The 13,226-nt window shown below is 39.1% G+C and overlaps 1 protein-coding gene across 1 annotated transcript in view; it reads right to left on the bottom strand.

Moving 5' to 3' along the window:
* The window catches only part of HOOK3 (hook microtubule tethering protein 3), a 103,394-nt gene that overhangs the window by 40,464 nt on the left and 49,704 nt on the right, over window positions 1-13,226 (bottom strand). Inside the window, exons 9-11 of the mRNA XM_079909561.1 lie at window positions 10,689-10,852; window positions 6,311-6,451; window positions 4,526-4,727 (exon numbers count right to left, since the gene is read on the bottom strand). Of these exons, the coding sequence (XP_079765687.1) occupies window positions 4,526-4,727; window positions 6,311-6,451; window positions 10,689-10,852 (507 nt within the window). The remainder of the gene's footprint in view (window positions 1-4,525; window positions 4,728-6,310; window positions 6,452-10,688; window positions 10,853-13,226) is intronic.

Raw genomic sequence — 13,226 nt, forward strand, 5'->3', positions numbered from 1 at the left:
ATAATTTGAAACATTAGAAATTATTATTATTTTCTACAGATCTACGAAAAGTCTCTCCCCAAAAAATACTCAAAAAAATACACATGATACGGGAGCCTAACCCAATGGAGAGAACCAGGTACAAAAATCTGCCCAGATTCTATGGGTTCTAAAACCAGATCATCCAGAGGAACAAATGTTCAAAACTATGAAAACCTACAGGACTTCCACTTCCTGTAACACAGGAAACTGCAGTCTGGGAACCCTTTTAGCATGAAGCAAAAGAAATGCTAGGGGAAAAGAATACAACTGCCTCGCTAGGCTTTATAACAAAGTAAGGGAAATCCTCAGGGGTTAAAAGTGGAGCAGGAAGTTTGTGAGGATGCTATGGGCAGTGTGAGATGCCACCTGGCAATACCAGGAACCCAGGCCTTTAAAACTATCGGGAGACAGGCTGCTGTTAAACTACCTCAGACTCTAATAAAAGGTGGTGAGTCAGTAAACAGGTAGGTTAGGAAAAAAAAAATCCATCAGCTGGCAAAATCAATAAGGAAACCTGCCCATCTTAAAGTGAGTGTTCTGGGCTTTAAAAAGTGTAACTTGAAAATGTGTAACCACAGCCTGCAAATGCATGGATTTACGCTTGAATTTTTACCACATGCCTTGTCTGGCAAATCCTAAGGCAAGCAATTAATTTAAAGTCGTCCTGATTGGTAATGCTGTGGAAAATCTGGCATAAGAAAAACATACATTGTCTGGAGGAACACAACCTCAACCAGGTCCCCAGTATTCCCAAAGGTAAAGATGAGCCAAATGACAGAGCAAAATCTAAAATTACAGAAGTCTTAAAGAAATAATACACTATGAACAACAGTCAGCAGAAAAACATTAACAGCACTAACAACAATAAAATAGTAGAATAAGACCTCTAAGGATTTCAAATTGGAGTTACCAGACATAAAATACTAGGTTTAATACTTTTAAATAAAGAAATCTAAATTATAAAAGGAATAAAAGACCACCAATATGATCAAGCAGGTTTGAAAGAGCACCCAAAGAGAAACTGCAGAAAGAAAAATATTATACTGAAAAATAAAATATATTAAGCTCCAGATCAGAAACAGATAGAGAATTAGTGTATTACACTACAATAATTGTAAGTGCAGATTTCTTTTTTATTTATTCTGTTTGTAATTCACTGTTAATACTAAATCTGATGTCCTTCATCAATTCTGAAAAATATTCAGCCATTCTTTCCTTCAAATAATGTCCTACAATTCTTTCCATTCTTTCCTCTGGAACTCTAATTAAATCATTTCTTATTTTAATTTTATACCCTTTAATCACATTTATAGTTTCTTTGGGCTACATTTATTTTTGGTAATTTCTCAGTCCAACTTTGTTATATGTTGAAAATTTTCATAATGAAATGTTGGGAAAAAATGCATTCACCAAAAAAAACTTGCCAGACATTCATGGTGTACAGGGTTGCTCTACTAAAACTTCTCTAATTTATTATATTAAGCTAGTACAATTTTTTTTTTTTTTTTTTTGCGGTACGCGGGCCTCTCACTGTTGTGGCCTCTCCCCATTGCGAAACACAGGCTCTGGACGCGCAGGCTCAGCGGCCATGGCTCATGGGCCCAGCCGCTCTGCGGCATGTGGGCTCTTCCCAGACCAGGGCACGAACCCGTGTCCCCTGCATCGGTAGGTGGACTCTCAACCACTGCGCCACCAGGGAAGCCCGTAAGCTAGTACAATTTTGATGCCAAAATCAGAAGACAAGGAAAGCACGAGATAGAAAACTTTAAGTAGACAAATCATAGAGGCAAAATATTCCAAGTAAAATGAACAAAGCAAATTTAACTATGTGAAACCACAAATAAATCTGCTATGACTAAACTAAGTTTATCTCAGGAATGCAAGGATGCTTTAAACATAGAAATCCATTAATATAATTCATCAGATTAATAGAAAGAAGCAGCAGCATAGGAGTCTCTCAATAGGTGTAGCTGATTAAATTCAACATCCATTTAAGATAAACACCTGTGCAAATTAGGAATACAATGAAATTTTGTTATCCTGATGAAAGGTGGCTACAAAACCTATAGCAATCCTTACAATATACTGGTAAAACATTTAAAGCACTGTGTATGAAATCAACAAGAAATGGTTGCCTATTATTATTGCTTCTATTAAAGGCTGTACTAAAGGTCAGCCATGTTGATTAAGAAGAAAAAAAGGGTATGCCATAGAAAGAAACAAAATGGCTTTTATTTGTACAAAATATGACTTCTGCCAAAAGAACTAATAGACATTATTAGAAATAATATGGGTGGGCTTCCCTGGTGGCGCAGTGGTTGAGAGTCCGCCTGCTGATGCAGAGGACACAGGTTCGTGCCCCGGTCCGGGAAGATCCCACATGCCGCGGAGCGGCTGCACCCGTGAGCCATGGCCGCTGAGCCTGCGCGTCCGGAGCCTGTGCTCCACAACGGGAGAGGCCACAACCGTGAGAGGCCTTCGTACCGCAAAAAAAAAAAAAAAAAAAAAAAAAAACAGAAATAATATGGGAATTTGGCAAGTTTGTAAAATCAACATATAAAAACCAATTTAATCACATAAATGAGCAACACATTGAAAAGGGTATCTTTTCTTTTTCTAACTGCATTTACAAAAGCAACCAAATACATAAAGTACTAAGAGTAACTATAATATAATATGTGCATGATATTTATAAGAAAATTATAAAACTTAATTGAAAGACACTGAAGATCTAAATAAATGGAAAGATACTATATTCATTGATAGGAACATTTACTGTCATAAAGATGTCAATTCTCCCTAAACTGATCAACAGATTCAATGTAATTCCAATTTCCAAAGATTTGGGGTTTAAAGGGAACGGAAAGGTCCAAGAATAGACAAACCATTTTGAAAAAGAACAGGGTGCGGGTATCTGTACTACCCAAATATCAAAATTACTAAAGATCTATAGATGATAAGAGAGTGTTTTGGTGTTAGAGTAGACAAACAGAGCAATGAAACAGAAGAGATCGCCATAAACAAACCCACATATAACATGGTAACTTTAGATATATGATAAGATAGAATTGTAGGGCACCGCAGAAGAGACTGATTATTAAATAAAAGCTGCTAGGTTGACTGGTTGTCCACAAAGACGAAAAATATCAAATGGATCCCTACCTCACACCCTATATGAAAATCAATTTCTTGTGGATTAAAGACCTAAATGTACAAAACAAACTTTAAACCTCTGTAAAGAAAACAGAGATTAGTGTTACATCTTTATATAGGAAATGACTTCTTAACTGAGACATAAAAAGCACAAATCATACACCTGAAACTAACCAAACACTGTAAATCAACTATACTCCAATAAAATTTTTTTATAAAAAGCACAAATCATAAAGAAAAAGGTATTTAAAGTTCATCATGTTAAAATTATCAATCTCAATAAAAGTAAAAGGACAGGTCACAGACTGCTAGGAAATAAAGGCAACATGTGACAAAAGATTAATACCAGGAACAAATAAAGAACTTTTAGAATCAATAAAAGAAATAATCCAACTTTAAAAATGAATAAAAGATAAAAATAGGCAGTTCACAAAAGAAATGTGATCAGTAAATATATTTGCAATTAGGGTAACGCAAAGTATAATCATAAGGAGACATCATTTCAAATCCATCCTTCAACTGGCAAAATTTCAAGTCTGATAATACTATGTGTTGGTGATGATGTGGAGCAACAAGAATTCATACAAACTGCCTGCTGGTAATAAAATCACAGTGGAGGACATTTGGCAATATCTAATTAAATGAAGACTCTCTAAGGAAGATATTCCACATAGTTGTAAAACTTCCACACATGTATCGAAGAGGACATGTTCAGTACTATTCACAGTGGCCTTTCTTGCAATATTAAAGAAAAAGACAAAACATCCTATATGTCCTTCTCCAGAAGAATGGATAAATGTGGTATTGTCACTCAACAGGATACTACAGATTGGTACAAGTGAATGGGATAAAGCTACAACGATCAACAAAACAAATCTCACAAACACCACTGAGCAAAAGCAAATCGCAGAAGAGAACTTTCACTATATCATTATATAAAGTTTTGAAATGTCAAAAGTGTTATAAGTTTTTAGGGATACACACACACATATATGTATGTGTGTGTGTATGTACAGGGAAGAATAAAGAGATGCGTAGGCACAAAACCCACAAAATAGGCTAGTGGTTACTGCAATGAGGAGGGGGAGGGTGTTTTGTTTATTAAGCATGGATATTTATTGTATTATTTTTTTACTTTTGTGTATTTCTCAAGTATTACACAATAAATTAAAAATAATAAATAATAAAAGGATCTGCTATAGAGACCAACCAATAAGCCCTGGATAAGAACTAAGTTTCATAGGTGAAAAACCGAATACCATGAAAACAAGTCAGTGGACTCTGACAAGCCAGCGTTACACTGGAGAGCTCAGCTGGAAACGGCGTTAAGAAATTGTGCTGCTCTCCTTACCTGTCTCTTATACGTCTCGAGTTGACTTCGAGCCGCGTTGGCTTTTCTCAGCTCCTCCTCTAGGCTAACTGTGTTCTGCATATACATAGTATTCTTCTCTTCTAAGAGTTTAACCTGACGCCTCAAATCACCAAGATCTTCTAGCTTCTTTTTATATGATTCCACTTGGCCTTCTAGTTTAGACACTTTATCAGAAGAATGTCTAGAATGAGATGGGAAACCAGAAATCACACACACATCCGCAATGGTAAAGCTGCTGTAGGCAGTGCTAAACCAAGCGGATTGCCAGGAAGTAACACGTTCTAATGAAATTATAAGACCAAAGGTGAGTCCAGCTTAGTTTTTTGTGCACGTTCAAAAGTATGACCAAAATTACAGCAAAATTTATAATAGACAACATTATAAAATTTAAGGAATGCAAGTAGGAGGGGGTAGCCAACAGAGTCACATGTAGCACAAAAGCAAAATGAATTGTACACTGTCCAAATAATTTGGCAATTAGGCTGTTATTAGTGACCAGAGGAACAGCTGTTTTGGTGGAGCAGTGGGGTAGGCAGTGGTGAATTTTAGTGGGTTAAGGAAAGAATGTAAACTTTACCTTGTGTAATCTAAATTTGTTCTGGAGGGAAGGAGAGAATAATAGATCTCTCACTTTTTCTAAGATAAGAGGGATAGAAACATATAAATGTATGCTAAGGAGGCAGATTCAAATGTGAAGGGAAATGACAACTGATGTAGCACAGTCCCTGCAGAAGCAAGAAGGGTTGAGACCCAGAGCATTGAAGGATAGCACTGGACAGGAGGACGAGTAACAGGTCTGCACTCTAGAAGCAAAAGAGAAAAGATGGGCGCGAATGCAGGAGACACAGCACATGGAGGGTCCGTAGGTCATGGCCTCGTTCCTCAGTGCAGGAGACAATGTCATCTACTGAGACTGAAGCACAGGAGAGGTGTGGTGGGGTCAGTCAGGTGAGAAGAGTTATGAAAATACATAGCAGCTATGAGAGAAACGGGAGACAGAGCAATCTACGGATGAGCAGTAGAACAGTGGACCAGTGCTAGGAGCCCACACGGATGGGCAGTAGAGCGGTGGACCAGTGGGAGGGGTCCGTACGGATGGGCAGTAGAGTGGTGGACCAGTGGGAGGGGACCAGTGGAGAGTAAGATCACTAGTCTGCAGTAGGACAAAACTACCTCACTGTGATTTTCCCTGTTTGTTCTCAGCATTCAAAGAGCAAACGCATAAAACATAGATGGTTGGAATGATCCAACAGAGGATAGATTACACAAGCAGAATGGTGCAGAAACGAGGTGGCAGGGAGTGAGGTGCCCAGTGAGAGAACAGTTGAGTCCAGCAAGGAAATGAGCCATGTGTGTGGGTGTGACGGTATCCGAGAAAGAGGAAGACCAAGTGACTGAAGGACGCAAAATTAAAGAACAGGAGTAGTAATGAGAAAAGCTCAGAGCTACGCAAGTATGAAGTGGTGGCCAGAGGTTAATTTCTATTTAACAAACATTTATATACAGCACTTATTTGCCAGATACTGTTCCAAGTGCTTACAAATATCACCTCACTTAATTCCACATGTCAGTCTGAGGTAGGTATGTGTGTTATTTCCATCTTACAGATGAGAAAATGGTTCCATAGAGGTTGACTAAACGGCAGCACTGGGATCTGAACCCATCTTCCTGTGCTCAAAGACCCTAGAGTTTGTAAAATCGGTGGCAGAACTGTTCTGGGGGATCACAGGTGTGAGATTCTACAAAGATGGGAAGGTTGTCTACCTAAGAACGTCTATTTCATCTTTTAGAGACTGAGCGTCATCTGCCAAAGTGGTCAGTTCATCGTTCTGCTGCCGAAGTTCAGACATCTCCTTTTGTAACTCTTCACAGCGTATTCGATAGTCATCTTTGGCTGCTTCAAGTCTGTAACCGAAACAAAACAGACCAAGAAAGCACTATTTACTGTCTAATAATTCTCCTTAGAACAGGAAAAGTAAGTAAAAAACATGAAAATAAATTCTTCTTGGATTTGTCTCCTACTTTTGTGACCATACACTGTATTTCCAAGTTTTAACTATCCTGGAAACGGATTCTACTGCTCCAAGACTTGCAGAAAGGTAACAACGGATCGCCATTCCTCTACTCAGAAAGTTAGACGCCAAAATATAGCAGCTATAATTTATTTAAAGTTTTATTTTCAATGATGAAATTAACACATATTCCTTTTGAAAATTCACAAGATGCAGAAAAGCAAAGAAGATAAAAATTATGCATTGCTCTAGACAGATACCTACTGTTAACATTTTTGGAGTATAACCTCCAGTCTGATTTCTATTCATAGATCTTTTCCCCCCAAAATATGGATAATATTGTTCCTAATTTATATTAATTTGTTTTGTTTAACATACATCCTTCCTTTGGATTTAAAAGATTCTTTCTCATGTCACAAATATTTATCATTGATTATTTACTTTTTTTTTTTGCGGTACGCGGGCCTCTCGTTGTGGCCTCTCCCGTTGCGGAGCACAGGCTCCGGACACGCAGGCTCAGCGGCCATGGCTCATGGGCCCAGCCGCTCCACGGCATGTGGGATCTTCCCGGACCGGGGCACGAACTTGTGACCCCTGCATTGGCAGGCGGACTCTCAACCACTGCGCCACCAGGGAAGCCCTATTTACTTTTAATTTTATTTATGTAAGTATTTAATGTACAGAAATTCTTAATTTTTATGTAATTCAATTGATGAATCTTACACTTCATAGTTTCTACTTCTTTTAATTTTTTTTAACTTTTTATTTTATGTTGGGGTATAGCCAGTTATCAATGTTGTGATGGTTCCAGGTGCCGAGCAAATGACTCAGCCATACATATATAGGTATTCGTTCTCCCCCAAACTGCCCTCTCATCCAGGCTGCTACACAACATTGAGCAGAGTTCCCTGTGCTCTAAAGTAGGTCCTTGTTGGTTATCCATTTTAAATATGACAGTGTGTGTACATGTTGATCCAAACTCCCTAACTATCCCTTCCCCCCACCCTTTCCCCCTGGTAACCATAAGTTCTCTAAGTCTTTGAGTATGTTTCTGGTTTGTAAATGAGTTCATTTGTATCATTTCTTTTTAGATTCCCCATATAAGTATAGTTTCTACTTCTAATGTGCAATTAGAACTTTTTTTTCCTTCTAATTCTTTGTTTTCTGTTAGTATTTATACAGTTTCATTTTTAACATTAACGTTTTCAATTTCCCTGGAATTCATTTGGGTATATGATGTAGTACAGGAATCCAACTTTTCCTGCCAAAATATCTACCAACCATTCCAAAACTGTTTAACAAATAATTTAACCTTTCCCTATTGATTAGAAAATGCCATCTTTATCACATTACGTATTTTTATATATACTTGGACTGGTTTCTGGATCTTCATTTGTGTCATTGGTGTCTATTTTGCTGCACTGGTACCAAGCTATTTTCATTAGTATATTAGTACTTGGGTGTGGCCAGTATTCCCTCATTATACTTTGTTCTCAAAACATTTTGGGAATCTCTTGTTCATTAATACTTCTAGATGAACATAAAATTTGAATTGGAATCAAGTCCAAATTATATAAGTTAAGAAAAAATGGCATTCTTACAATGTTCCATTAAAAACACCTAAAAATATGTTCTCTCTCTCCACACAGTATTATGTTTTATGTATAACTTAGAAGTTTTTGTCATCTAACTCCTTCATATTACTTAATTTTTTTTTTTTTTGTGGTACGCGGGCCTCTCACTGTTGTGGCCTCTCCCGTTGCGGAGCACAGGCTCCGGACGCGCAGGCTCAGCAGCCATGGCTCACGGGCCTAGCCGCTCCAGGGCATGTGGGATCTTCCCGGACCGGGGCACGAACTCATGTCCCCTGCATCGGCAGGCGGACTCTCAACCACTGTGCCACCAGGGAAGCCTGTACTTAATTTTTTTTTTTATTCTTCACTTAAATACTTATAAATGGAAGTTTTTCCTGATGATACTAACTAGTTATTGGTAAAAAAACTTATGACCTATGCAGCAGTCTTACATTACCCTCTCCCTGTTAAATGTTTATTGGTTCTAAGAACTTCTGAGTTAATTCTCTTATATTTTCTGGGTGGACACACATATTATCTACAAATAATCATCGTTTATTGATACTTTTTGTCTTCCCAATATTTTAATCTCATATCTTTTTCTTATTTCATTTTCTAGAAAAGTAATAACAGCGAAATCTTATATAGCATCTATGTGCCAGGCAATATTCTCAAAATACTTTATATATATTAACTCATTTAATGCTCACAAAAATTCTAGAAGGTAGATAATACTATTATACCATCTTATAGTAGAGAAAATGGAGGCATGCCCAAGGTTACACAGCTAGTAAGTGGCAAAGCCAGGATTTTTAGAATGTCTAGGAAAATGTCAAATAACAGATTAATACTCATCCTCATTTCATTCTTAACTTTACTGAGAATTTCATGTACCAAGCTTATTTTATATTTTTCTTTCTCCTTTACCTTATGAATTGGAGGAGTTATAATACATTTAATAGTTACTGTAATAGATTTAATAATACTCAACAGGTTAACAATCCTGGGATAAAGCTTACTTTAGTACTGGATTGAATTTGCTACTATTTTATTCAGGAATTATTTAAAGAATACTCATAAATGAGATGTCAGTCATTTGAAAATAATAGTAATAAACCCATTATGTTAATATAGACAACATACTGTTTATGAAAAATAACTCTATTGTCTAAAACTAAAAAATGATGAGGAGAGTGGCAATATTTTTTATATTCTGTGACTCAAATCATCTGGTTTAGTAGAAGACAGCTGGGTTCCCATAGGTGTTTCTACACTGGTCTGCTGTGATGGTTTTTTGGCTGCGGTATATGAAGGAGATCCAGCCAAGCACAGAAATGCAGTTGGAAAAGAGAGGGCCCTGAAGACTCTCTGAGAGGGTCCTCGGATCACACTCTGAACCACAGGTGTAGACCATAGGGGATGGACTGTTTGTCTAAGGTTTCTGAGAAGACTAAGAAAATTTGTTTATTCTTTCCTGTCAAGGCCAAAAAAAAAAATGCAAACATTTCATGGGGAAACAAAGGACTGAGTCACTGCACAAGTAAAAAAAACCTAATTGATATTTAATTTCTCCCAGTTTTGACACTGAAAATCTATGGTTGGGTAAGAAACAGGCCAGGATATGTTTTCTAGTAAATCACAACACAATATTTTATCATACTGCCAAGTCCTTCAACTTTGGGGTTCTATTTTGTCTTGCAGGACACCAAATTTTTCCTTTTCTTCTTTTCCCTTTCACCATCCAATCGCCAATGGGCCCTCTTCCTTCTTTTTGGCCTTTTCCTCTCCCAGAAGATGTGTCTGGAAGACTGCCCCTTTACATCAGCTCGCCCTTTAAATAGGCTTGTCTCTATAACCCACGCACCTGGCCTTTATTTTGCGTTTCTTTAAACTGTGCTCTGGAAAGGGCAACAATCTCTAAATTCCGTGCCTGTTTATTATTTTGGCATTTGGTCCTTTAAGAAGATACACTTTCTTTGAATTCCTATCCCTGCAGTTTGTGATCTAATTTCCTTTTTTGTTTTAAAGTAATTTCCGATTTTGAGTGAATTTAATCTTTGCAGCGACTGCTCCAACTCACCCTCAGGCCCCTTCGCTAGTTCTTCCTCTGTCTCTGAGTTTTTTCTCTGTCTGCCTTTACTTGCCTCAGAGTGCCTGGCAGGATGGAGGTGGGCTGGTATTTGCTTCCTTCCTTTCACTCACAGTTATTGTTCAGTTGGGGCATTCTGTCTGCAAGTCATATTGAGGGTGAGCATTCATAGATTTTCCTAAATGAGCAGTTATTTCATGTCGTGTGGGAAGACTTTTGGGAAGTGGCTAATTGCACAGCCTCCCTGGTCTGCAGTTACCCGAAAGTCCTAACACTATATTCTTAACTTTAAAAGACATTACCCTGTGCACCGCAACAAAGAGTAGCCCCCGCTCGCCGCAACTAGAGAAAGCCTGCACGCAGCAACGAAGACCCAATCCAGCCAAAAATAAATAAAATAAATTTATATATAAAAAAAAGACATTACCAAATCTAAAAAAATGAGATCTGAGTGAGTTGTCCCTTACCGGAATGTTTCTTCTTGGAGCTGTTCTAACTGAGTCTGGAGCTGCAGATGCCTTCTTCCTGCTGGACTGTTAGGATCTTCTATAGAATCAGACTGATTCAGCCTTTCCATTAATACCTGATTCTCTGCCAACAGACTACTTTTCTCCTCTTGCAATGCTGCAACCTGTTAGAATATAGGAAGACAGTGTTTATTTTCTCCAGTTACACTGGAATCCGCATAATCACTTGTGAATTACCATTATGAATTAAAGCCTGTTTTTAAAGAAGTACAAGCAACCTCCACTTAAAACACTGACATTATTTTGGAATATTGCACAGGCAGAGCAGTACGTAAGAGTAAGCAAGAATTCATTCTTTATTTTACATTTGAAAAGGTAATTCACCAAAGAAGATATGTAATGGCAACTAAGCACACAAAAAGATACTCATGATTAGTCATTAAGGAAATGCAAATTGAAACCACAATGTTATATCCATACACTTACTCCCACTAGAATGCCGAAAATCAGAGAGACTGGCTGTACCAAGTGTTGGTAAAGATGAAAACAGATGGGAGCTTCACACACCTGTTCAGCACGTGAAATGTTCCACAGGCTGTGAGAAACCGGTTCGCATTTTCCTAAAAAATTAAACATGCAACTACCACATAACCCAGACATTTTACACTTAGGTATTTATTTACCAAAGAGAACTAAAAGCATATGTCCACACAGAGACGTAGAATGTTTATAGCAGCTTCATTTGTAATACAGAAAAACAAACGTTGACCAGTAGGTGAATGGATAAATAAATTGCAGCACATCCATACAACAGAATACTATCTGAGAAACAAAAGAATTAACTATTAATACCGATAACATGCATGAATCTCAAAATAATGAAAGAAGCCAGGCAGAAAAAGAGTACACTGTGTATGACTCCTTTCATATGCAATTCTAGAAGACACAAGCTAATCTACAGTGACAGAAAGCAGAGCCGGCACTGGAAGAGGATTACAGAGTCATGAGAACTCACTATCCTGATTGTGGTGATGGTTTCGCACGTTTATACATGTCAACATGCATCAGAACTGTACACTTCAAAGATGAGCAGTTTGTCGTATGTCAACTACATCTCAAAAAGCTGTAAAAACAGAAGTCACCTGCCATTTCTGATTCTCCCTCTCCACCCCCATTTTCTTCCAGTTGGGCTATTGCCCCACCATCCTCAGGATCAGCCGACCCTGGCTTCTGTGGCTCCCAGGACACCTCCCTCTCCTGGTCTGTGTGCCTCCTCTTTACTCCAGTCAAGCCCTCTTCACCTCCCTGCCTCTGGCACACGCATGGCTTTTCCTTTCTAAATACATTGATCGCTTCCAGCTTCTGGGCTGTCAACATAATTTATCCACTGACAGCTCGCATGTTTCTATTTCCAGCCTGGAACCCCGCAGTGGGTATCACGTCCAACTGGAGGTCCACCAGGCGTCTGAATTTAACCTGTCCAGGTGGGACTCTCATTCCCCCACACCCCGCCCTGCCCTCCCACTGTCTTCCCCATCTCAGCGATGCTAACTCTGTCCTTCCACTTGCTCTGGCAGGATCTGTCCCATCTCGTCCTCACACCCACGCCCACTCTTTCAGCAAACATCAGCGGCTCTGCCTTCAGACGGATTTCAACCACTTCTAACCGCCCCTCAATTCTGATTTAAGCCAACCTAATTTTTTGCCTGATTATTGCGAAGGCCTCTGAATTAGTCCCCTTGAGTTGGCCCTCACCACCCAGCAGCCACCATAATCCATTAAAATAAAACTCGGATCACAGGACGTCTTTGCTCACAAGCCTCCAACGGCTTCCCATTTATTTACGCAGCCTGTACCAAGGCCCGTCAGGCCTCTGCAGATGGACTCCTCTCCCCAGGCTTCACTCCTGCTGCCCTCACCTTCGTGCTCCCGGAGACACCAGCTGTCCCGCTGAGCCTGGATGAGCCTGGATGAGCCTCGCAGGAAGCCTGGGAGGCCGCTTATCCACCCTCTAGGATTTACTAACTTGCTGCCTCCCCGGCGGCCTTTGCTGACAACCCAGTCAGAACTAGCTCCTCCCACCCCGTGCCCCCGCCCCCCCGAGTCCCCCTTTCTCTAGAATACTTATCAGCAGCACACAACAGACCGTATTCTTATCCTGTCCACTGTCTGTCTTCTTTATCGCGTGCAAGCACCTTGGAGGCAGGGATGTTTTACCCATTTCTGTGTTTTCCCCTATCTTCACTGTATTGACAGCAGCTAGAACAGTGGATGGTCTGGAGTGGGTGCTCAGTGTTTGCTGAATAAATGAATGAGTCTGAAATGCCAGCTCTCTAACTTGTCAGATTTCCATAAACGCACGAGTCTTTTCTCAGAGTAGAGTAGTAGCTCAATTCCGTGCCACTGGTCTATTTCATTCATTTCTGCTCTTTCATTCTTTTTAAAATAAATGTTTAAGGCTTTAAAATTTAAAAGCTCATTTCTTTGTTAATAATTTCTATCTTAAATTGCACTTTGGTCAGAAAGCATGATCTAAAG

Source organism: Stenella coeruleoalba (assembly GCF_951394435.1).
Source record: "Stenella coeruleoalba genome assembly, chromosome: 21".
NCBI classification, from domain to species: domain Eukaryota; kingdom Metazoa; phylum Chordata; class Mammalia; order Artiodactyla; family Delphinidae; genus Stenella; species Stenella coeruleoalba.